The 24,349-nt window shown below is 44.4% G+C and overlaps 1 protein-coding gene across 5 annotated transcripts in view; it reads left to right on the forward strand.

The window, feature by feature from the left end:
- Positions 1–24,349, forward strand: part of LOC140479182 (lactosylceramide 4-alpha-galactosyltransferase-like) — a 32,330-nt gene that overhangs the window by 3,875 nt on the left and 4,106 nt on the right. The window contains exons 1-3 of one of the 5 annotated variants that reach the window (XM_072573201.1): positions 12,194–12,582; positions 14,763–14,821; positions 18,369–18,877. In XM_072573201.1, coding sequence (XP_072429302.1) covers positions 18,395–18,877 — 483 coding nt within the window. In that variant the 5' untranslated portion in view covers positions 12,194–12,582; positions 14,763–14,821; positions 18,369–18,394. Of the gene's footprint in view, positions 1–12,193; positions 12,583–13,087; positions 13,841–14,762; positions 14,822–14,847; positions 15,155–18,368; positions 18,878–24,349 lie in introns of those variants that run through there. The other 4 variants (XM_072573200.1, XM_072573199.1, XM_072573203.1 and 1 more) reach the window with 4 other exon arrangements.

The following is a 24,349-nucleotide window of genomic DNA, read 5'->3' on the forward strand; positions in this document are numbered from 1 at the left end:
CCCCTACATTTACCCCTTCACCTAACACTACGGGCAATTTAGCGTGGTCAATTCACCTAACCTGCCCAATTTATGGATTGTGGGAGGAAACCAGAGCACGCGGAGGAAATCCACACAGACACGGGGAGAATGTGCAAACTCCACACAGAGAGTCACCTGAAGCAGGAATTGAACCAGGGTCTCTGGCACTGTGAGGCAACAGTGCTAACCACTGTGCCACCGTGCTGCCCATATTACACACCTCCAAACCTCGATTGGGGAGCTGATGGACTAACGGCTTGATAATCTTTGAGACTGTTAATCTCGACACCTAGATATTGTTCTGGGGACACTGGTTCAAATCCCATCACATCAGGTAATGGAATTCAGTAAATAACTGAAATGAAGGAGAGAACAATAGCCATGAATTGATTGTTGAGAGAGAAATAAAATCAGGTTCACTAATGTCCTTTAGAGAAGGCAACTCCATCCTTACCCAGTCTGAGACTGCAGACCCACTGCAATGTGGTTGACATTAAACTGCCCTCTGGCCACTTAGGGAGGGGCAATAAATGCTGGCCCAGCCCACATGCTGTGAATCAATTTTAAAAATGCTCTCTTCGTTCCTGATTTAACCACAGTTGATTGTCTGGCTTGATGGTATTTCTTTAGATTGCTTTTGATTCACTCAGGGTGTGCCTTTCCCTGCTGAAGTCAGCAGATTGTCTTATCACAGGCTGCCTTTATACTTGAATACGATTCTGCTTTCTCCTGCTACTGCTACAGGGTGTTCAAGCATTAGAAAAACAGCAAATAGTGGCAAAAAGAGGTCAAAAGGCAAAATTTGTGCATCTTGACCAAAATCATGTTGCATTGAGAATGTAACAGATGAGTTAGTGACACAAATAGAAGATAAGAGGTCTGATTTTACAGCCATTATGTAGATGTGGTTACAAGGAGATCAAACCAGGAACTAAGTATGTGACTTCCACAAAGACAGACAGGAAGGCAAGGGTCCAAAACAGAAATTGCTGGAAAAGCTCAGCAGGTCTGGCATCATCTGTGGGGAGAAATCAGAACTGAGTTCACTGGAGTGGACTGGGAAAGGAGGTTACCAGGAATTAGACACAAGGTGGATGAGCTTGAGGCTCTTTTGGAAATTGGCAGATACGATATTGTGGGGATAACTGAGACGTGGCTTCATGGGGACAGGGCCTGGGAAATGAATATTCAAGGCTACACGTGCTATTGTAAGGACAGACTGACGGGCAGAGGGGGTGGGGTGGCCTTGTTGGTAAGGGAGGATATTCAGTCCCTTGCGCGGGGGGACCTAGAGTCAGGGGATGTAGAGACAGTGTGGATAGAGCTTCGAAACACTAAGGGTAAAAAGACCCTCATGGGAGCCATCTACAGGCCCCCAAACAGTAGTCTGGATGTCGGATGTAAGTTGAATCAGGAGCTGAAATTGGCTTGTCGCAAAGATGTTACTACAGTTGTTATGGGGGATTTTAACATGCAGGTAGACTGGGAGAATCAGGATGGTATCAGGCCTCAAGAAAGAGACTTTGTGGAGTGCCTCAGAGATGGATTTTTAGAGCAGCTGGTGCTGGAGCCGACCAGGGATAAGGCGATTCTGGATCTGGTATTGTGTAACGAACCAGAATTGGTCAGTGACCTCGAAGTGAAGGAGCCATTGGGAAGTAGTGACCATAATACAATAAGCTTCAATCTGCAATTTGAGAGGGAGTGGGTACAATCGGAAGTGACAATATTTCAGTTGAATAAAGGGAAATATGGAGCTATGAGGGAGCAACTGGCCAAAGTTCAATGGTGCAATACCTTAACAGGGAAGACTGTGGAGGAACAATGGCGGATATTTCTGTGTATAATGCAGAAGTTGCAGGATCAGTTCATTCCTAAAAGGAAGAAAGATCCTAGGAGGAGACATGGGCGGCCGTGGCTGATGAGGGAAGTAAAGAAACATATAAAGTTAAAAGAGAGAAAGTATAACTTAGCGAAGATGAGTGGGAAAACTGAGGACTGGGAAGCTTTTAAAGAACAACAGAGGATTAGTAAGAAGGAAATACGCAGAGAAAAAATGAGGTACGAAGATAAACTGGCCAAGAATAAAAAGGAGGATAGTAAAAGCTTTTTTAGGTATGTCCAAGGCAATAAAATGGTTAGGACAAAAATTGGGCCCTTGAAGACAGAAACAGGGGAATATATTACTGGGAACAAAGAAATGGCAGAGGAATGAAATGGGTACTTCAGATCTGTGTTCACTGGGGAAGACACAAGCAATCTCCCTGAGGTAACAGTGGCTGAAGGACCTGAACTTAAGGGAATTTATATTTGCCAGTATTTGGTGTTGGAGAGACTGTTAGGTCTGAAGGTTGATAAGTCTCCGGGACCTGATGGCCTGCATCCCAGGGTACTGAAGGAGGTGGCTCGGGAAATCGTGGATGCGCTGGCGATTATTTTCCAGAGTTCAATAGAATTGGGGTCGGTTCCTGAGGATTGGAGGGCAGCTAATGTTGTGCCACTTTTAAAGAAGGGTGGGCGGGAGAAAGCAGGAAATTATAGACCAGTTAGTCTGACCTCAGTGGTGGGAAAGATGCTGGAGTCTATTATAAAGGATGAAATTACGGCACATCTGGATAATATTAACAGGATAGGACAGAGTCAGCATGGATTTATGAAGGGGAAATCATGCTTGACTAATCTTCTTGAATTTTTTGAGGATGTAACTCGGAAGATGGACGAGGGAGATCCAGTGGATGTAGTGTACCTGGACTTTCAGAAAGCTTTTGATAAAGTCCCACACAAGAGGTTAGTGAGTAAAATTAGGACGCATGGTATTGGGGGCAAAGTACTAGATTGGATAGAGAATTGGTTGGCTAATAGGAAACAAAGGGTAGTGATTAACGGCTCTATTTCGGAATGGCAGGCAGTGACCAGTGGGGTACCGCAGGGATCCGTGCTGGGACTGCAGCTTTTTACAATATATGTAAATGATATAGAAGATGGTATCAGCAATAACATTAGCAAATTTGCTGATGATACAAAGCTGGGTGGTAGGGTGAAATGTGATGAGGATGTTAGGAGATTACAGGGTGACCTGGACAAGTTAGGTGAGTGGGCAGATGCATGGCAGATGCAGTTTAATGTGGATAAATGTCTGGTTATCCACTTTGGTGGCAAGAACAGGAAGGCAGATTACTACCTCAATGGTATCAAATTAGGTAAAGGGGCTGTTCAGAGAGATCTGGGTGTTCTTGTCCACCAGTCAATGAAGGCAAGCATGTAGGTACAGCAGGTCGTGAAGAAGGCTAATAGCATGCTGGCCTTCATAACAAGAGGAATTGAGTATAGAAGCAAAGAGGTGCTTCTGCAGCTGTACAGGGCCCTGGTGAGACCACACCTGGAGTACTGTGTACAGTTCTGGTCTCCAAATTTGAGGAAAGACATTCTGGCTATTGAGGGAGTGCAGCGTAGGTTCACGAGGTCAATTCCTGGAATGGCAGGATTGCCTTACACGGAAAGACTGAAGCGACTGGGCTTGGATACCCTTGAGTTTAGAAGACTGAGAAGGGACCTGATTGAAACGTATAGGATTATGAAAGGATTGGACACTCTGGCAGGAGGAAACATATTTCCGCTGATGGGGGAGTGCCGAACCAGAGGACACAACTTAAAAATATGGGGTAGACCATTTAGGACAGAGATGAGGAGAAACTACTTCACCCAGAGAGTGGTGGCTGTGTGGAATGCTCTGCCCCAGAGGGTAGTGGAGGCCCAGTCTCTGGATTCATTTAAGAAAGAATTGGATAGAGCTCTTAAAGATAGTGGAGTCAAGGGTTATGGAGATAAGGCTGGAACAGGATACTGATTGGGAATGATCAGCCATGATCATATTGAATGGCGGTGCAGGCTCGAAGGGCTGAATGGCCTACTCCTGCATCTATTGTCTATTGTCTATTGAATTACAGTTGTGTAATAATAACAATAAGGAAATAGTTCATGACTCACAAAGTTATATCCCAATGAGGAAGAAAGGTCCTGTGAAGGAGATAACGTGACCATGGGTAACCTGGGAAACTAATGATAGAATCCAATTGAAAGAAACAAAAACATAATGTGCCAAAAATTAATGGTAAATCAGAAAATTGGAAGAGTTTTAAAAGGAACAAAATATAACGAAATGTAAATGAAGAGGGAGAAAATAACTATATGACCAAACTTGCAAGAAACTCAGAAATGGACTACAAGAGAATAATTAAATACATAAAAAGGAGTGAGACCACAATGAACAGAGAGCCCAGAGGTCATGGCTGATAGTTCTGTTAGAATAGTTTGAGGAGGTAGTTTAGAAAGTTCTTAATATAAACAGCAAAATAACACTTTAATCTACTTTCCAACACTTTTCATTACAAAGACTTGTGTTCAGAGAACCTATTGTACTATTTCAACACTATTTTCTATTTAATTGACTTCTTCCAGTCTTTTTCCTGTGAATTACAGAATTAATTTTATGATTCTATTCCAAGTTTGGAGTCATGAAACTTTCACAATTCCAATGGCCTATTAGTTTGAACGATTTGAAAACTTCTTTACAAGCTCTTCTGGCTTTGAAACTCTGTACAGTAGAAAACATTTTTGCTGAGGTGACTTGTCCCTCTGAATTGAGCTGGACTGTTATTACTGAACATGTTGATTCGACTGCCCTGAAGTTAAAACAAAACATAGCTTTGTTCTGTTTGCACTGTCTGTTATTAACTCACTAAAATAAGCATTTTATCTACAGGTGTTCTCCCAAACACTTGATTGCAGTCACATGCTTTTTAAACACTGATGTATTTAGGTCACTGTTCCAAAACAACTTTCTGACCTTTTCATCAAAACCTTCACCAAACTGACCAAACAGTTTCTGTTTTAATGTCAAACTTTCAAAGATGGTAATTTAATGTTTTGTCCCCCCTTCATCACAGTGACAAATCTGTCAATAAATTTGTAGTGAACTGGTCAATTCTAGTCTCTTGGTGGCTGTTCACAATTCAAATTACTGGTATGGCATGAATTGAAAACTCAAACCACCATCCTATCAATGGAGCTGATTCCAAAGGACTAAACAAGTCTTTCCAATAACGAGCTGTGTTATCAATAGCAATAGACTACATGCTGCAATAGGTGTTACACCTCTACCAGAGTCGGTGCCTCACCAGGACCGTGGGAAATGGGTATAAAATAAGAGACCTCTGAAGGAATAGCTTGGATGCAGAAAGGTTAGCGGAGTCTGAAATGCTCATAAACTGTCCGTACAGTGGAGAGAGTTGAGCAGAGGATCATTGCCTCATAATGCTTCATTAAGGCAAACCCAATCTGGATTGTCAGAATGGTCATTGTTGTTAGACTCCTCGGAATAACAATCAGCATCATGGTCAAAAATCTTCAAACCTTCCACTTTCCAATCACTGAGTTCAAAACAAACATTTTCTGAAAGTTGTCAAGCTGCCAGTTCAATTAAAAAGTGGAAGTCCAAGACTTGGGTGGGCAATTAGTGGTAAATGTAAGGTGGTTCTTTCTAGCGTTAAGCTGCCTTTATATTGCATCCTTTTAGAGGACTGCAGTTTGAAAGGGTGAGGTTAATTGGAATTGAGTTTTTGTTCAATAAGGAATCTCTTGGAAATCACATGTCTTGTGATAATTGCTTGTTTACTGCAGATCCCCACCGGAACTGATCACTGTCAGGTTGCAGCCTCTGCTTTGGAGACTGTTTTGATTTTTCTGTCAGTTACCAGCCTGGAAAATAGCTTCACAGTTTAGTTGTCCTTATCCTGAAAGTCCACTTCTAGTGGGCTCAGTATGGTAGCAGGACACCAGTCCAGTCTGAGGCTTGATTGTGCTTTTGGAGAACATCCAGAAGAATCCTTGATACTGTGTTTACTAAGTTGTCCTGTTCCCCCACTCTCTGTTGAAACAAAACGTTCAGAGACACTGTATAATTTTACTTCCTTCAACTTTATTCTGGGCCCTGGCAGGGAGAGGGAATGATGGCCCATGTCCACAGAGACATGAATTCACGGTCTTCTCTGGGACAGCAGTTTCTCAATGAATTACAATGTAATTTATAGGGTGGGGCATCCAGATAAGGCAACATACATATCGATTGGGTGGTCTTTACATTTAGTGAGTGTCGACAGTAAAGATTAAGCCATCTTCTGTTACACAATGAATAACTGGCTTCACATTATGAATACTTTTCACCTTGTTAAACTAATCTCACATACTGACTGCTTCCAATCTTGTTAAATGGCTCTAGATAATGACTGCTTTTCATCTTGTTAACCCATTACCATTTCCTGCACCACCCCGTTATTAACTGTACGTTCTTATCGGATCAGAGTCATGCTCAGCTGAACCACTTGTTTCACAAAACTCAGAATTTATCACTTTCCCTGTCTTCACAAAACTCATTACTGAACACTTTCCCTGCCTGCTCATATCCTATAAATATTATCATTCCCTCCTTTTGCCAATTCATGAGAAACAATGTCATTACCAGCTTTCATAAGACTCTGATAGCCAGTATTTAAGCAGGTTATTGAAACACAGCATACAATGATTATTACTAGTCTGTTACAGTAATTAGATTTTGAAGAATCATCCCATGTGGAAAAGAAACATCATCAGTAATGTTCTTAAGTGTATAGTCCTTAGTGACGACTCCATCCCCTCCAACTCGAGTGGAAATGAGCCCATTCTCCAAAATGTCCTTTAGGTCAAGTCTAACCTTAAAACAAAATTCAGTCTGTCAACACTCCTGTGCATCACTCCACGGTGAAATCTGATTATTGGATAAGGACAGTTAAATGCTTCACAAAACTGACAAGACTTCCATGCTTGTGGAGATGCTTCAGATGGAGGATACCAGCACATCTGCAGTTGCAATCTCGGTGAATGCAGCACTCTTTGCTGCTTCTGCTCCCACTCTGTTATTAAATGTAACAAAGCCAACTGGCGGTGTTGCTGTTAGCTTGATCAGTGATCCTTCATATGATCGAAATACAAGGTAAAGCTCATGTGGTTTAATGTTCTTGGGAAGGCCACTGACGAAACGCGTACCGACCTCTTCTTCACTGTTGTGAACTTCTTCACATTTCCTGCTCATGACTGGGGAGCTGATTGAATCTGTTGGATCAGGTTGTGGAGGGGCAGGTAGTGGTCCGAAGGCATGCTTTACCTGTGAATGGAGAAACTCCAGAGAAGATGTTAGCTGCTGAAAGTATCTTTGCATTTCCTCTCTCGTTCCTTCCTTGCCAAGGTGGGTATCAGTATGAAGACAGTCACACAGTGACTAAAGTGTGTCTGCCTATTTCAACATTCTTTGAATTCTTGAAGTCTGTTCATCTGTTCACTATTTATGACATTATCAAGTTTTATACAGTCCATAAACTTCTAAATTGTATTGCCTAAACAATTCAGTCATATATAAACAAGTGGTCCGAAAATCAAACCCTTGGGTACCTCATTTGGGTTATTCAAAAAGTATTTTCTTTCAACAAACTGAAACTTGGCTAATGTGAAAGTCATCAGGAAAAGTAGTTCAAAAGTCTGGAACAGCAAGAAAACAACAAAATGTTTCCTGTACTTTAGCAATCGAAGAGGCAGTTTCAGTTCAGATTTAAATCTCAAATATTCATGGCAAACAAATGCTGAATATTTTAAAATATGTTCTCCAAATGAAACTTCCAAAATAAAACAGTTGAAATTATGGTAGCAATTTTGGAAGAGATAAATATTCTTTGAATTTGCAATATGAAGGAGGCCAATGAAGTCTTAACAATAATTGAAAGACCTGTGGGTGGCACGGTGGCACAGTGGTTAGCACTGCTGCCTCACAGCGCCAGAGACCGGGGTTCAATTCCCGCCTCAGGTGACTCTCTGTGTGGATTTTGCACATTCTCCCCATGTGTGCGTGGGTTTCCTCCGGGTGCTCCGGTTTCTTCCCACACTCCAAAGATGTGCAGGTCAGGTGAATTGGCCATGCTAAATTGCCCGTAGTGTTAGGTAAGGGGTAGATGTAGGGGTATGGGTGGGTTGCGCTTCGGTGGGGAGGTGTGGACTTGTTGGGCTGAAGGGCCTGTTTCCACACAGTAAGTAATCTAATCTTAAATTGAAACAACTCACCCTCAAGTTCTAATATTCTCTAAAATTCTTAACAAAACATCAAACTAAAAATGCACTCTGCTTTAAAAACACAGCAACAAAGATACTTTAGTACAATACTTTCATCTTACTATACTATGACCACTGACGGAACTGTGGTTTGAAACAGGCATTGTAGAACTTTAAACAAATCGGGGCTCAAGGCACTCGATCAATTTGTTTTAAGGTTACAAGTTTGATACTTTCAGAAAGGACATAATGTTGTACAATTTCAATGTGAAAACAAAATCTGCCCCATTACATAGCCCACAAAACTCACTGAATTGAGACCCTGACTCAAACAAGGCAAAACAGTTACTTAAAAGGATTTTCCAAACCAGTATCTTAACAAACCAAAATTTTAAAACATTGTTACAATTTCCATTGAAACTTTCCCTTTTCAACCCAAGTATTAATATAACCTTAATTTCAGCATTTTCTCATTTCTTTTTGCATCCTCTCCCTGAAATTACACCTGTAAAAAGGAAAAGCTCTTACAGTCGACCACATGTTGCTGCAATCCAAGCCACTCTCTTCCCCAGAACAAAGACTCGCAGATCCTCAAATTTCACCACGAGGGGTCCTTAACCTCTTTCTCACTTTACTCCACATGACAGCTTGAACCCCACTTAAACTTGGAGAACTCAAGTCCCACTTAAACATAGAGAACCTAAATTTCAATTAAACACAGAGACCCCAAATCCCACCTAAACACAGAAAACTTAAACCTCAAATAAACACAGAAAGCTCGAACCTCAGCACAGCGTGGAGGACCTGAACCTCAAATCAACACACCGTGTAGACTCAAACCCCAGTACCACGTAGAGGACTTGAACATCAATCACACCCACCCCAGGGTACTCAAACTCCAGTACCGCACAGAGTACTTGAACATCAATTAAACCCACCCCAGGCTACTGGAACCCGAGTACCACACAGCGTACTCAAACCCCAATCATACCCACCCCAGGGTACTGGAACCCCAGTACATCGCAGCGTACTCAAACCCCAATCATACCCACCCCAGGCGACTGGAACCCCAGTACATCGCAGCGTACTCAAACACCAATCACACCCACCCCAGGGTCCTGGAACCCCAGCAGCACACAGAGGACTCAAACCCCAATCACACCCACCCCAGGGTACTGGACCCCAGTACCATGCAGCGTACTCAAACCCCAATCACACCCACCCCAGGGTCCTGGAACCCCAGTACATCGCAGCATACTCAAACCCCAATCACACCCACCCCAGGGTCCTGGAACCCCAGTACATCGCAGCGTACCCAAACCCCAATCACACCCACCCCAGGGTCCTGGAACCCCAGTACATCGCAGCGTACTCAAACCCCAATCACACCCACCCCAGGGTCCTGGGACCCCAGTACCACACAGAGGACTCAAACCCCAATCACACCCACCCCAGGGTCCTGGAACCCCAGCACCACACAGAGGACTCAAACCCCAATCACACCCACCCCAGGGTACTGGAACCCCAGTACCATGCAGAGGATTTGAACCCCAATCACACCCACCCCAGGGTACTGGAACCCCAGTACCACACAGCATCCTCAAACCCCAATCACACCCACCCCAGGGTCCTGGAACCCCAGTACCATGCAGAGGTTTTGAACCCCAATCACACCCACCCCAGGGTACTGGGACCCCAGTACCACGCAGCATCCTCAAACCCCAATCACACCCACCCCAGGGTCCTGGGACCCCAGTACCACACAGAGGACTCAAACCCCAATCACACCCACCCCAGGGTCCTGGAACCCCAGCACCACACAGAGGACTCAAACCCCAATCACACCCACCCCAGGGTACTGGAACCCCAGTGCCACGCAGAGGATTTGAACCCCAATCACACCCACCCCAGGGTACTGGAACCCCAGTACCACACAGCATCCTCAAACCCCAATCACACCCACCCCAGGGTCCTGGAACCCCAGTACCATGCAGAGGTTTTGAACCCCAATCACACCCACCCCAGGGTACTGGGACCCCAGTACCACGCAGCATCCTCAAACCCCAATCACACCCACCCCAGGGTCCTGGAACCCCAGTACCACACAGAGGAATCAAACCCTAATCACACCCACCCCAGAGTACTGGAACCCCAGTACTATGCAGAGGACTCGAACCCCAATCACACCCACCCTGGGGGACTCAAACCCCAGTACCACGCAGAGGACTCGAGCCTCAATCAAACCCACCCCAAGGGGCTCGAACCCCACTACCGTACAGAGGACTCGAACTTCAATGACACCCCCCCTCTTCCTAATATAGTGCAGAGGACTCAAATCTCTGTCTACCAGTGAGCTTGCGAAACTGTATCTCTTGACTGATCTAATTGCTGTTTGAGGAATCTGTAGAATAGAGAGTAATTGAACGAGGGGAGCATCTCTGGCACACTGGAATGTCGAGAGGGACAAAGGTTTAAAATTTTATCTTGTAGACCTGTCCAATTCAAGACACCGATGTTCCAAGCAGCCGCTGAAACCGTCTAATCGTAACTATCCATTTAGATCCTGCCGACTATGCCGATATTGACATCCTGTTTCCCCTCTCTCAGTCAAAAGAAACCGTCAAAGACATCGTATAGTTTTGCTTCCTTCATCTTTATTCTAGGCCCTGGCAGGGACAGAGAATGATGGGCCATGTGCACAGAGACACGAGTTCATGGTCTTCTCTGGCACAGCAGTTTCTCAATGAATTGTATTGTCATTTTACAGGGAGGAGCATCCAGATAAGGCAACATACATAGTGATTGGATGACTGTTACAATTGGCGAGAGTCAACAGTAAAGATTAAGTCATCTACTGTTACACACTGAAGAACTGGCTTCACATAACGAATACTTTTCACCTTGTTATACTCACCTCACATACTGACTGCTTCCAATATTGTTAAATGGCTCAACATAATGACTGTTTTCCAGCTTGTTAACCGATTACCTTTGCCTGCAGCCCCCCATTGTTGACTGTAAGTTCTTATATGATCTGAGTCATGCTCAGCTGAACATCTTGTTTCACAAAACTCAGAACTTAACTCTTTCCCTGCCTGCTTATACCCGATACACATTCTCAACTGAGAAAGCTGTGTTAGTAACGACCTCAGAAATATCTACTCATTTGTGATTGACATCCCTCTTCACATTCCAGAACACTGGAATCACAGTTGCCCGAGCAATTCAATCTTTAACCTTATAACATTTATGAGCTAGGATATGTTGCACCAAAGTGTTTTTCTTTAACCCTTAAAGTGAATTTTGCAAAGCAAAATCTGACTCTTCCCCTTACCCGGTCTATGAGTGTGTTTTGTTGGTGTGCTTTTGGCAATTTAGAGGGGTCAGCATTTCTGAACTTATAAAGTTTGACATCAGCATTAAATAAGTTTTAATAATAATAAATTAATCATTTTGATCCTGGACAAGAATGGCGGTTGATGGATCTCTGCTCCTAATACTAGTGTAGTGAAAGGCCATATCCTATATCCTATATCCTTTGTCCTATATTCTTTGTCTTATATCCTATATCCTTAGCTGAATATTACAAAGAACTTTATGTCATGACCCTGCAGTAAAAGGAATTGAGAAAGACAGTGTACTGCTCCCATCATTGAAAGAGAAGAGGGATGTTGTGTTCTCATCTTTGGGGTGATGTCTCTTTAAGACATCATTGCGCAAATATGAAATGTACCCAGGCCAAAGGGTTTCTGCATTGTACCACTCAAGGCATAGACTTTACCTGGAGATTACTTTATTTTATATATATTAGTCTCATGGTATATCACATCAAGAAAAATTAATCCACATACCTAGTGGTGCTGAATCGACATAACAGAAGAATACTAATACACACACACACACACACACACAGATGTTCAAGCATTTTTTCCTCCCTCTCTCTCCTGTCCCTACACAAACATTTCTAATTACAATATTCCCTCAGGGTCTCTTCCAAAGTCACATTTCAGAATTTTAGGATGGGATATTATCCTGGAGGTTTGACCATAAAGTATCTGATAATATAACACATGCCTACTGATTTCAAATATCATCACATTCTCCACATTTCATTGGGGTTGCTCACATTATTCTGTCTGTCTGTTTGACCATGTTCATAATGTCGCTGGCCTCAATAAAACATCCCACAAAGTTTTGTAAAGGGCAAATCAGCAACAGGGAAAGTCACATGTGACATTGACCTTAGTTTCGATCCTGACACGCCCAGTGTAACCTGATTGCTGAAACATCCGTTGTTTACAGACAGATACATTTCTGACTGCAAGCCCTCTCAAATTATCCAGGCTGGGGATTGGAACATGCACGCACTGACCTGTCTGGGACTGGGATTGAGAACAGCATCAGGGATACTCCTACTTCTTGGAAACAGTATTTGCACTATAGTCCTTTTCCACACCCATTCCCCAGTCTCTCGATGACACCCTCCCCCTTTCCAACTGTCTCACTATATCTCTCCACTTTTTCCACTCCATCTCTCTCTCTTGTTCTCTATGCCTTTACTCATTCTCTTTTTCTCCCTCTCCACCTCACTGTCTGTTATCCCCACTGTCTGTTTGTCTGACTCTCCTTCACTCTTCAAACCTTTAACTGCAGCTCATTTTCCCAGAACAAAAAACCATCTCTGTGAATTTCTGCTACGATTTCTCCCGTTTATCAGCAGTGTCTCAATGGTTTCACAAAGATTTTGTTTTGTCAAAGTTCACTTCTTTCCACACAGTTCAGCTTTCCTGGAGTTTGATTTAAGCAATTTGCCCAGGAGAGGACTAGATCACAAGGGGAACTGTGATGTGCTCTGTGCATATGGATGAGATGCTGGGACTGCAGACTCACAGGAACTGCTGAAGGGTGGGGAGGATCTGCTGTGGGGATGAGGAGGATTGGTCTGGGGGATGGCAGGAACTCCTACATGAGGTTAGGGAACTGATCCTGGGTTGGGGGAATCTGTTGTGAGGGACAGGTGAGGGGAGAGGGCAGTGTGAGTGTGGGGAGTGGGAACTGAAAGAATTGGCAGAAAGTTACAGTCACGGCAATTGAGAATCCCACTGGATTGCTGGCAATCCCAGCAGAGTGACCCCTAAACTGATCACCTGCAATGGAGATGAGCAGAGAGCAGTTTATCTTTCACAGTTCAATCTCCAGCTATTCTGAGTTTCACTCTGAATGAAGAGCAGTATTTGAAATGTGAAAAGATCAACATGTTCAGACAGGTGTAACGTGTTAATCCTGTTTGTCAAGTATACTCTTTCAGTTTAACAAAATATAATTTCTGAGGCTGTTGAACAGATCATAACAAATCATAAAAGAATTCGAATAATGACTGTTGAAATAATGTGCTAGATATATGTGATATGACAAAGAATGACATTTGTGAGGTAATTCAGTTTAAAATGAAACAGTAAGTATATCACTGTGTTGAAGATTCAGTGGGCAGCTGAGTCACTGAGTCAGACAGATTGGAAGTGGCACTGACTGAGAAACTGCAGGGGATGGTTAAACTGAGAGGTCTGCTCCAGGCTTTTTCCACCCTCACAACTGAACCCACAAAGGCAGAGAGTGTCAGAAAGGCTTCTCTTTAACCCGGAATGTGGGTGTTTTCATGATGTTAATAATCGCCTGACAGCCAATGGTGTGGTTCTGAATCTTTCAATTTAATTGTGGAATGTGGGTATTGCTGGAATGCTTGGTGGCAAATGTTTTTTGTATGGATTGTGAGCATCATTGTCAAGGCCAACTTCTGATGCTCATATCTCATTATCCTTGAATTGATTGGCTCTCCTGGTTGTTTTAGAGAGACGTTAAGATTCAACCACACTGCCATGGGTCAGTATTAAATGAATTTACATGTTGAGGGTGTCACTGTCTAGGCTGGCATGTATTCCCCATCTCTAATTGCCCAGAGAACAGTTAAGATTCAACCACATTGATGTGGGTCTGGAGTCACATTTAGGCCAGACCAGGGTAGGATAGCATTTTCCTTCCCTAAAGGATTATGTTGATGGATGTGGATATAGATTTGGTCGCTGAACTGGAAGGTTCATTTTCAGATGTTTCGTCACCATACTAGGTATAATCTTCAGTGAGCCCCCAGACAAAGCACTGCTGATGAATCCTGCTTTCTAGTTATATGTGTGGGTTTCTTTGGGTTGGTGATGTCATTTCCTATGATGATGTCATTTCCAATGGAGTGTCAAGACAGAAGTTGGGCTCTGCTGTACAATGGGTTTCAAGATGCCCTCGATACAGCCTGAGAGGTGCTTACACAGGATTGCATTGCCTGACATGATGGGGCTGTCCTGGTGTGTTGGATTTGTGTATCTTCGGTAAGGCAGTAGACGTCCTATGCATGAGAAGCATGTGGGATGAGAGTGCAAAGGGAAGAGTGAAGAATTGGATCAAAAGTCTTGATCAATCTGTTTAGTTCATGGTGTGTCCTTCGGTCGGATCAGCCAGTAGTTGCCTGTAGTGTTCCTGGCTGTTCAGTTGTTGGTACACTTCCTTGCAGTAGTCCGTTCTATTCTGAATGATGATGGCTCCTCCTTTATCTGCAGGTGTGATGACAATATTGCGATTGGGTTTGAGAGCATGGACAGCGTTGCGTTGTGATCAGGTAATATTTTGCTCTACCTTGTCAGTGTTGCTGATGAATCTGGCCTTGATACATTTCCTGACGGTTTGAGCATACACGTCAAGCCCAGGGCAGCGGCCCTCCAGAGGGCTCCAAATCGACTCCTTCTTTGGTCGCTCCACTACGGATCTCTCTGATGACTGTTCTGGTTTGTTGATTGTCTCGTTAGGATCACTGCTGACATCTTGGAAGAATTCCTGGAGTCTCATTTGTTTGATAAACTCCTCCATGTCTGCTGCACGACCAATGGGGTCCATTTGGTGGTGGGGCAGAAATTGAGCCCATGGCTGAAAACTTCAATCTCTTCCAGTTGCGGTGTGTGATCTGATAAGTTGATGATCAATTTCCCCGTGTGATAACGTTTTCAATTGTGGTGCCAGGGGAGGTTTGGCTCCTGTGAGTGGTGATGCCAAGTTTCTCCAGTTTCTTATTTTTGGAGTGCATGTATATGGTGTAGTTTTGTCAGCTTTCTGCTTGGCAGTGTCTCATAACTGTAATGTTAGTTCTTGAATGCAAGGTGAGAGTGTGGACTCTACCTTGATTTGAAGATTATGGCGCCTGATGTAGAGTTAGTGGACAAGATGATTGAGGAGTTTGTGAGAGGTGTGACGGCAAAGTGTCTCAGCATAGTCTGAACTTCTCAATTATCGCTCACAGCACACAATAGGTTTGGAGCAGGACCTAGCAAAGCAATGTCATTAATGAATGTGACCCAACTTGAATCCCCTGCCATGGGACTCAAACTGCTGGTTTGTTTGAATTGCCTTTAAATATATAGTTTTTGACTTATTATTCATGATTCTATTCTCTTACCTATCCACTGACCTCCAGGTGAGGTATATCTAACACTCAATTTAGAGAAATTTTGAATCATTAAAGGAACATTCTCAATTTTACCAGCTACAGACGGAGTTAAAATGAAATATTCTCCTTCCTGGGAGTTTTCAAACCAGCTAAATTATCTCAGGATAGAACGTATATACAGAATATTATTACATACTTTAATAGAAATAACTTTTTTTTAAAGTTTATCAATTTTTAAGAAGTTGCAATTTCGGAATGATAGGATATTATAGGATCTAATTCTGTATTGCAGACTATAACATGCTCAAAGAAATAAAGACATTTATCAAAAAGGCAAGTATTCTGGGAAAAGCATTCCCGTACTATTGAGTGATCACTGAAGGGGTCCCTGATGCTGTGAGGCAGCAATGCTAACCACTGAGCCACTGTGCCGTTAAGTCCAAGCCTCCCACCAACCTACCCTCCACACCCGGCATCTTCCCTCACTTCTGCAAGAGATGCAAAATCTGCACCCACACTCCCCCCTTACCTTCATTCAAGGCCCCAATGGATCCTTCAACATCCAGTAGAGATTTTCCTGCACATCCAAACAACTCATCTACTGTGTCCATTGCTCGCAATGTGGTCTCCTCTACAATGGGGAGACAGGACGCCAACTCACAGAACATTTCAGAGAATATCTCTGGGACATACGCACCCAACAACCCCACCTTCCAAAGGCCGAACAGTTCAACTCCCCCTCCCACTCTGCCAAGGACATGCAAGTCCTGGGCCACCTCCAGCGCCGAATCCAAGCCACCTTACGACTGGAGGAAGATCGCATCGTCTTTTGCCTTGGGATCCTCCAACAACACGGCATCAATGTCAACCTCACAATTTTCATTATTTCCCCTCCCCACACCTCATCCCAGATCCAACCCTCCAACTCGACCCCGCCATCTTCAACTGTCCTACCTATCCATCTTCCTCCCTACCTATCAGACCCAGTCACCACTCTGACCTATCACCATGACACCCCAACTGCATCTACCTGTTGCCTTCCCAGTTACCCCACCCCCACCCTCCCATTTATCTCAGGAAACTACATGTCAGTTACTTTTACATATTATAGTGAAAATGGATTCCACAATTAGCAAGGTTATAACAGGAAACTTAGTCAACATGATTTTGTGAAAGGGAAATTATGTTTACAGAGTCCTTAAAGGAATTAACAAACAGCATGTATAAAGATGAATGTGATGTATCTAGATTTCCAGGAAGGCATTTATCTCAATGATTTCAGTAAATATGAAGAGCACACAGTGCATCATGATGTCATAGATAGAAGATCAGTTAGTTCACAATGGATGGAGCAAAGGGAACAGAATATGGGAAAGTGAGAACATAATCCCTCTCATAAGAAATACAAAAGCAGTATACTATTTTGATGGACTGAGTTTGCAAAAACTCTGAAGTGCAGAAGGATCTAATTGTCTTGGTAGATGAGTCACAAAAAGATGGCATGCTAGTACAGCCATTGAAGATAAATGAAATTAAGCTGTTTATTGAAAGCGGAAAGGAATATAAAAGTAAGGAAGTTTTCCCAAAATTGTGTAGGACATTTATGAGACTACATCAGGGATATTTGTCCATCTTTGGTCTCCCCTATTCGGGAAGGACATAACTGCATTGTTGTTGGTATGCTCAGCTGTCTGAGTTAAGGCAAAGTACTGTGGATGTTGGACATGTGGAATATACACAAAGAGAGTACTGGAAAAACTCAGCACGTCTGGCAACATCTGTGGAGAGCAAAATAGTTAATGTTTTGAGTCCAGTATGACTCTTATCCAGAGTTTTCTTCTACAGATTTAAAACACAAACTTACATTTCTTTCTCCTTCAATTTTAGATTAGATTCCTTACAGTATGGAGACAGGCCCTTTGGCCCAACTAGCCCACACCGACACACACCAGACTCATTCCCCTACTTTTACCTCTGACTAACGCACCTATCACTATGGGCAATTTAGCATGGCTAATTCACCCAACCTGCACATCTTTGGATTGTGGGAAGGAACCAGATCACCCCGAGGAAACCCACACAGACACGGGGAGAATGTGCAAACTCCACACAGACAGCCACCCGAGTTGGGACACGGACCCGGGTCCCTGGTGCCGTGAGGCAGCAGTGCTAACCACTGAGCCATCATGTTGCCTCAATGATGCCAGACCTGCTGAGTTTCTCCAGAGCTCTCTGTATCCGTGTTATATTCACTGTGTTCAGAAGAATAAAAAGCAATTTCATTGAAACATAAGATTCTGAAGGATTCAAGGGGATGGACTCTGAGAAATCATTTCCACTATTTGGGAATTCAAGGCCTTTGGTGAACAGCCTCAGGATAAGGACTTCACTCAATGGATCGTGAACATTTGCAGTTTTATATCCCAGAGGGTGCTCCATGATTGATATTTCTAATGCTGAAATAGTCAGACTTATCGTCTTCCAGGGAACTGGGGGGGAATGTGGACTGGGAAGGAAAGTGGAATTGAAACCCAAGATCAGCCATAATTGTATTACAAGATGGAGCAGGCTGATTTGGTCAAATGTCTCCTTCTGGCTGTATTACCTGTGCTCTTATGTTCCATTTGCTACTTACTGAAATGCTTTGCTTTTGAGCTTGTAAGTGTTCCCAAGTATGAGTGTATGAACTGAACTGTTTATAATTGACAATTCTTTCTTCTCACAGTGATCATTACAGAACTATCTTCAGTGATGAAGGGTATTGCAAGATTTGCAGTACTTTTCCTCATGCTGGTATTTGCTCTTGCTGCCTACTTGCTTTTAATTCCCTCTTTGAATGAGGAGATTTTAAAATTAAGTGAGTTGCCAAATACACTGGCAAGCTACATGGGCAATCCAGTTGGCACTGACCGAATTAAATTACCAACATCAAGCTCCACAGTGAGTGTGAAATACCCACACCCATCCACAGACCCGGGAATCATGTTTCTACAGACGTCCAGTCAACTCAACCCTTCCTCACTGGCCATGTGTGGCATCGAATCAGCAGCTAGACTCAACCCAAACAAACCAGTTTATTACTTCATGAAAGCATTCAATGGGAACATATCTGGGTATCAAGAACCTGAGTACAAAGGCATCCGTCTGCTTTCTTCATTCAAGAATGTAATCATCTTGCCCTTGAATCCTAAAGAATTGTTCAACAACACGCCCTTGGCTAGATGGTATGAGAAGGTAAGGAGTTGTTCAGAACTGGCTGCTTGATTTTGTGAATGATAAAAGCTGCTAATGTCCATCAATCTGAAAAATCAATAGTAAACTTTACACTGACAAGCTAAGTCCCTGTTTCTATGTGTACGATGATGGATAATGCTGAATTGGATGTCCTGTGGGTTTTAAATTAAAATATAAACAGGAAATAGCATCTGTGTAGAGAGAAAAATGGGATTACTTTGAGTCCAATTTAACTTCATCGGAAAAAAACCCAATTCCAGACTCAAATATGAGCTCGGTTTCTTTCCCTACAGTTGCTGCCAGACTTGCTGAGTTTTTCCATCAACTTTTATTTCTACTTCAAATCTCCAGCATCTGCACTATTTTGCTTTTATTGGTGTGTTTTGCAATCAAGTTCAGAACAGATTTGTTTTGTGGTTTGAATGCTGTGGGCAAAGGAAAGATTTCAGGCAATCGTGTGAGAAGTCCAGTGAGGCCAAATTCAATGCTGGTGGCACCTCACTCCATGTTTTGTGCATTCATTGAGAGATAAAGTGAGCTTGTGACCTCCAGGTTGGAGCCTAGGTTCCAAAGTCTCAGGGCACGATCCATGGGTATCGACTACACACACAAACCCACACACACAGACACAGATACAGACACACACACACACACACCATGTCAACGATATTGGCTTTCAAGATGCTCCAGCCTTTATGACCCCTTTTGGTACATTTCCAATCCACTTACAGGATGTTTCTGCACTTCAGTGCTATCCCTTGGGCAGCCCCCCTAACTCTCATTGTAATGCTGCATCAAGGACACTATGTGCTCAGGGACACACACTCAGCTCCTGAATACAGAAGATACTCAGCTGTATCTCTGGCATCGTCCCTCACTCTCACAGAGCTCCCTCACTCTAAGCCAACCTGAATGTTCACAGTATCCCTGCCTTGCCTTTTTCACAGAATCATAGAATCCCTTCAGTGTGGAAACAGGCCATTTGGTGCAACAAGTCCACACTGACACTCTGAAGAACATCCCACCGAGAGCCATTGCCCTTCCCTCATACTCTACATTTCCCCTGACTAATGCACCTCACCTACATATCCCTGAACACTATGGGCAATTTAGCATAGCTAATTCACCTAACCTGCACGTCTTTGGACTGTGGGAGGAAACCGGAGCACCTGGAGGAAACCCATGCAGACATGGGGAGAATGTACAAATTCCACACAGACAGTTGCCTGAGGCTAGAATCGAACCCGCGTCCCTGGTGCTGTGAGGCAGCTGTGTTGACCACTGACCCACTCAGACAGAGGTACCAGCCACACATTACTTCAGTCTTGCCTTGCCATTCAGTGTAGGCACAGAGCTAGAAAGCTTGTCAGCAGACCTTCAGTAAAGGGGGAATGGCCTTTGCTCAGGGGTCTTCACACATTAAGTCAGGGACAGCCTCTAATATCAGTCCAGGGTCTTGGATATGGTCAGTCAGTACTCGGGACAGTCAGAGACTGAGATCTATCCACATAGTGGAGTGAGGAGCTAAATGTTGGACAACCCACCGTCCAACTGGACCCTTTCTGCCCTACTGTGGACCATTTTCCTTCTGGAATGAGACACAGGCAGGTACCATGGAAGATGAAAGTGGGTGACACAGCGATGACTATTGGTGCAGGTGGGGAGGTGCCCTGATTGAGTGAGTGGGTGGGTAGCAAAGAGGATATACAGGATTAGTGGTGTCAGGGGGTTAGGGTGGGTGAAACTGAGTGAGTGCAGCCAATGGTGAGAATGTCTAAGTCCTGTTTGGAGGTGGTCACACGAGCAGAGAAAGAGTGAGTGCGAGGTCTTGGAGAGTAGATGCTAGCTCCTATCCTGAGTGAAGAAAGTTATTGCTTCCTCCATTGCTGGTGATTCTGGGAACACACCATTGATTCCAGATTCCCCCAGGTTCTGTAAATGTAGGACAACGCTGGCCAATTTCCTGCCAGAAGAGATGAGAGACTTGGAAATACAGCCAAGAGCAATTTCAAACCAACTGCAGTTCATTGGCTCCCGGCCAACGTAATCAAGTTAAAATCACACAAACCAGCGCAGTCACTGTCAACAGGCAGCTGTTCAAACACCGGCAGCATTTTCAAAGTGTGGAGGAAGAAATTACCGTCAGTCTCTAGTATTTTCTCAGCTCCTTTCACTGTCCCAGCTTATCAATCAATCCAGATCAGTCATCATTTCGAATTTCACATTTAGCACACATTCTAGTTCAAACCAATCTCACTTCATTCATTGGAATGATTACCCTGCTGCTCACATTCAAGTTAATGACAGCATGCCAATGTTAACATGCTAACAACTGTTGCAGTTTGATTTTTATCATTTGTAAAGTAGCATTGGTTCCCAATAAACCCTGGAGAAGAAACATTGAGTTTTAGAGTTGTGCAGTTTTAATTATTCTATTGGCTGCAGGCCAGTGTTTCTCCAAAAATCCTCCACTGTCTTCTATTATTTGTAAACCTTTTCCAGAACTGGATTTTGATGAAGACATGGACTTTCCTGGTGGCAGTCCTGGTGAAAAGAGAAATCTTTTAGTGTTTGAAATGAGCAGTCACCCTGACATTCGAACGATACAAATTGAAAAATCCCAGCTACTTAAATACTTGAGTGTTGGGATGAAACCCACTGATTGTTTATGATCCAGTTTAAGTTTCTAGTCAATAATCTAACAATCTGTCTAGTTTCTAAAGTGGAGATCGGCAGTTTTCTCTTCACTAGAACTGTATTTGTAGAGTTTTCAGGGCTGAATTCAGAGCCATGCTGTTCCCCTTCAAGTTCACTGTCCGGGGTGAGGGTTGATGTAGACATATGAGCCTTGTGTTCTGGGGCTGTGAATTTAAACCTCGGGCAAAACGAACAGATTAATCTGAAGTCAGTCTGACAGAGCAGTGGGGGATTGTTTGTCAGAGATCAAAGGAAAACTGGATGTTTTTCACTGGGAAGTAGGTACAAGATATTTACACTTAGACAGACATGAGTATAAAGACCCAAATATGAAGTCTGTTTTCTCAAGAAAGCTTGAAATGATGTCAGAAAATCAGAAATAGGAGCAGGAAAGGACATTCACTCCCTTAAGCTAGTCAACATAACCATGGTGTGATGTGATTGCACTGGATAGAGTGCAAAGAACATTGACCAGGATGTTGCCTGGTCTGGAGAGTTTCAGTGATGAAGAGAGATTGGACAGACTGCTGTTGTTTTGCTGGAGCAAGGAGATTGAAGGGGGACATGATTGAGATGGAGGAGAAAGTGAGGACCGCGGGTGCTGGAGATCAGAGTTGAGAGTGTGGTGCTGGGAAAGAACAGGCAGCATCTGAGGAGCAGGAGAATTGACGTTTCAGGCATAAGCCCTTGATCAGGAAGGAGGCTTGTGGGCCGGAATGGCTGAGAGATAAATGGGAGAGGGGCTGGGGCTGGAGGGAAGGTTGCTGGGAGGTTGGGTGGCACGGTGGCACAGTGGTTAGCACTGCTGCCTCACAGCGCCAGAGACCTGGGTTCAATTCCCGCCTCAGGCGACTGACTGTGTAGAGTTTGCACATTCTCTCCGTGTCTGCGTGGGTTTCCTCCGGGTGCTCTGGCTTCCTCCTACAGTCCAAAAATGTGCAGGTCAGGTGAATTGGCCATGCTAAATTGCCCCTAGTGTTAGGTAAGGGGTATGGGTGGGTCGCGCTTCGGCGGGGCGGTGTGGACTTGTTGGGCCGAAGGGCCTGTTTCCACACTGTAAGTAATCTAATCTAATCTAATCTAAAGAATGCAATAGGCAGATGAAGGTGGGGAAGAAGGTGATAGGTCAGAGAGGAGGGTGGAATGGATGGATGGGAAAGACAATGGGCAGATCAAGAGGGTGGTGCCGAGTTGGAGGCTTGAAACTGGGATATGGTGGGGGAGGGAAATGAGGAGACTGGGGAAATCCAATTAGTCCCACGTGGTTGCAGGGTCCCAAATGGAAGATGAGGCATTCTTCCTCCAGGTGGCAGGTGGTTAGGGTTTGGCGATGGAGGAGACCCAGAACCTGCATAGTCCTTGCTGGAGTGGGAGGGGGAGTTGAAGTGTTCAGCCACGAGGCGGTGGGGTTGGTTGGTGCAGGTGTCCTGGAAATGTTCCCTGAAATGATCCATAAGTTGGCGTCCTCTCTCCCAGAGGAGAGGAGATCACATCGGGTGCAACGGATACGTAGATGACATTGATGGAGGTACAAGTATATTTCTGTTGGATGTGGAGGCCTTTGTGACCTTGGACAGAGGTGAGGGGTGAGGTATGGGTGCAGGTTTTGCACTTCCTGCAGTAGTGGCTAGGGAAGAAGCTGGGAGTGGGGTGAGGTCTGGTGGGGGGGGGGGGGGGGGTGGGAGGGGGGAGGAGGGAGGGTGCATGGATCTGACAAGGGAGACACAGGGAGAATGGTCTCTCCAGATCGCTGATAGAGGTGGGGAAGGAAATATATCCCTAATGTCAGGGTCTGTTTGTAGGTTTACGGAAGTGGCAGAGGATGATGCGATGATGCGACCATCCCCCACCTTTTCCTCCCCTGCATCAATTACTGTATCAGTGCTACCTCATGCTCCCACGAGGAGGTTTAACAGTTCATCGACTTCAATACCTTTTACCCCAACCTCAAATTCACCTGGACCATCTTGGAGACCTCCATTGCCTTCCTGGACCTCTCCATCTCCATCTCAGGTAACTGACTAACCACGGACATCTACTACCAACCCACAGACTCACACAGCTGCCTGGACTATACCTTCTTCCACCCTGTCACTGATAAAAATGCCATCCCTTATTCCCAATTCCTCTGCCTCAACCACATCTTTTCCTAGGATGACAATTCCACCAGAGAAAATCCCAGATGGCCTCCTTTTTCAAAGACCACAATTGCCCTAACCACTCGACGGTGCCCTCCAGTGCATCTCCTCCACTTCCTGCTCCTCTGTCATAGGACCCCACTCCTCCCAACACAACAAGGACAGACCCCCCCTCCCCCCAGTCCTTACCTTCAACCCCACCAACATCTGTATATATCACATCATCCTCCAACAGATCCTGGGCCTCCTTCATTGCCAAACTCTAACCACCCGATGCCTGGAGGAAGAGCTCCTAATCTTCTGCATTGGAACCCTACATCTACATGGGATTAATACAGGTTTCACCAGTTTTCTCATTTCCATTATCCCACTTTATCCCAATCCCAAGTGTCCAACTGGGCACCACCCTCTTGACCTGTCCATCATCTTTCCCATCTATCCGCTCCACCCTCCTCTCCGACCTATCACATTCACCCCCACCTACATCTACCTATCATATTCCCAGCTACCTTCCCCCCCAGCCCCAACCCCTCTCCCATTTATCTCACAGCTCGCTGGCCCAGAAGCCTCATTCGTGATAAAGGGCTTTTGCCTGAAGCCTCGATTCTCCTGCTCCTCTGATGCTTCCTGACCTGCT

This window comes from Chiloscyllium punctatum, chromosome 6, assembly GCF_047496795.1.
Source record: "Chiloscyllium punctatum isolate Juve2018m chromosome 6, sChiPun1.3, whole genome shotgun sequence".
Taxonomy (NCBI): Eukaryota; Metazoa; Chordata; class Chondrichthyes; order Orectolobiformes; family Hemiscylliidae; genus Chiloscyllium; species Chiloscyllium punctatum.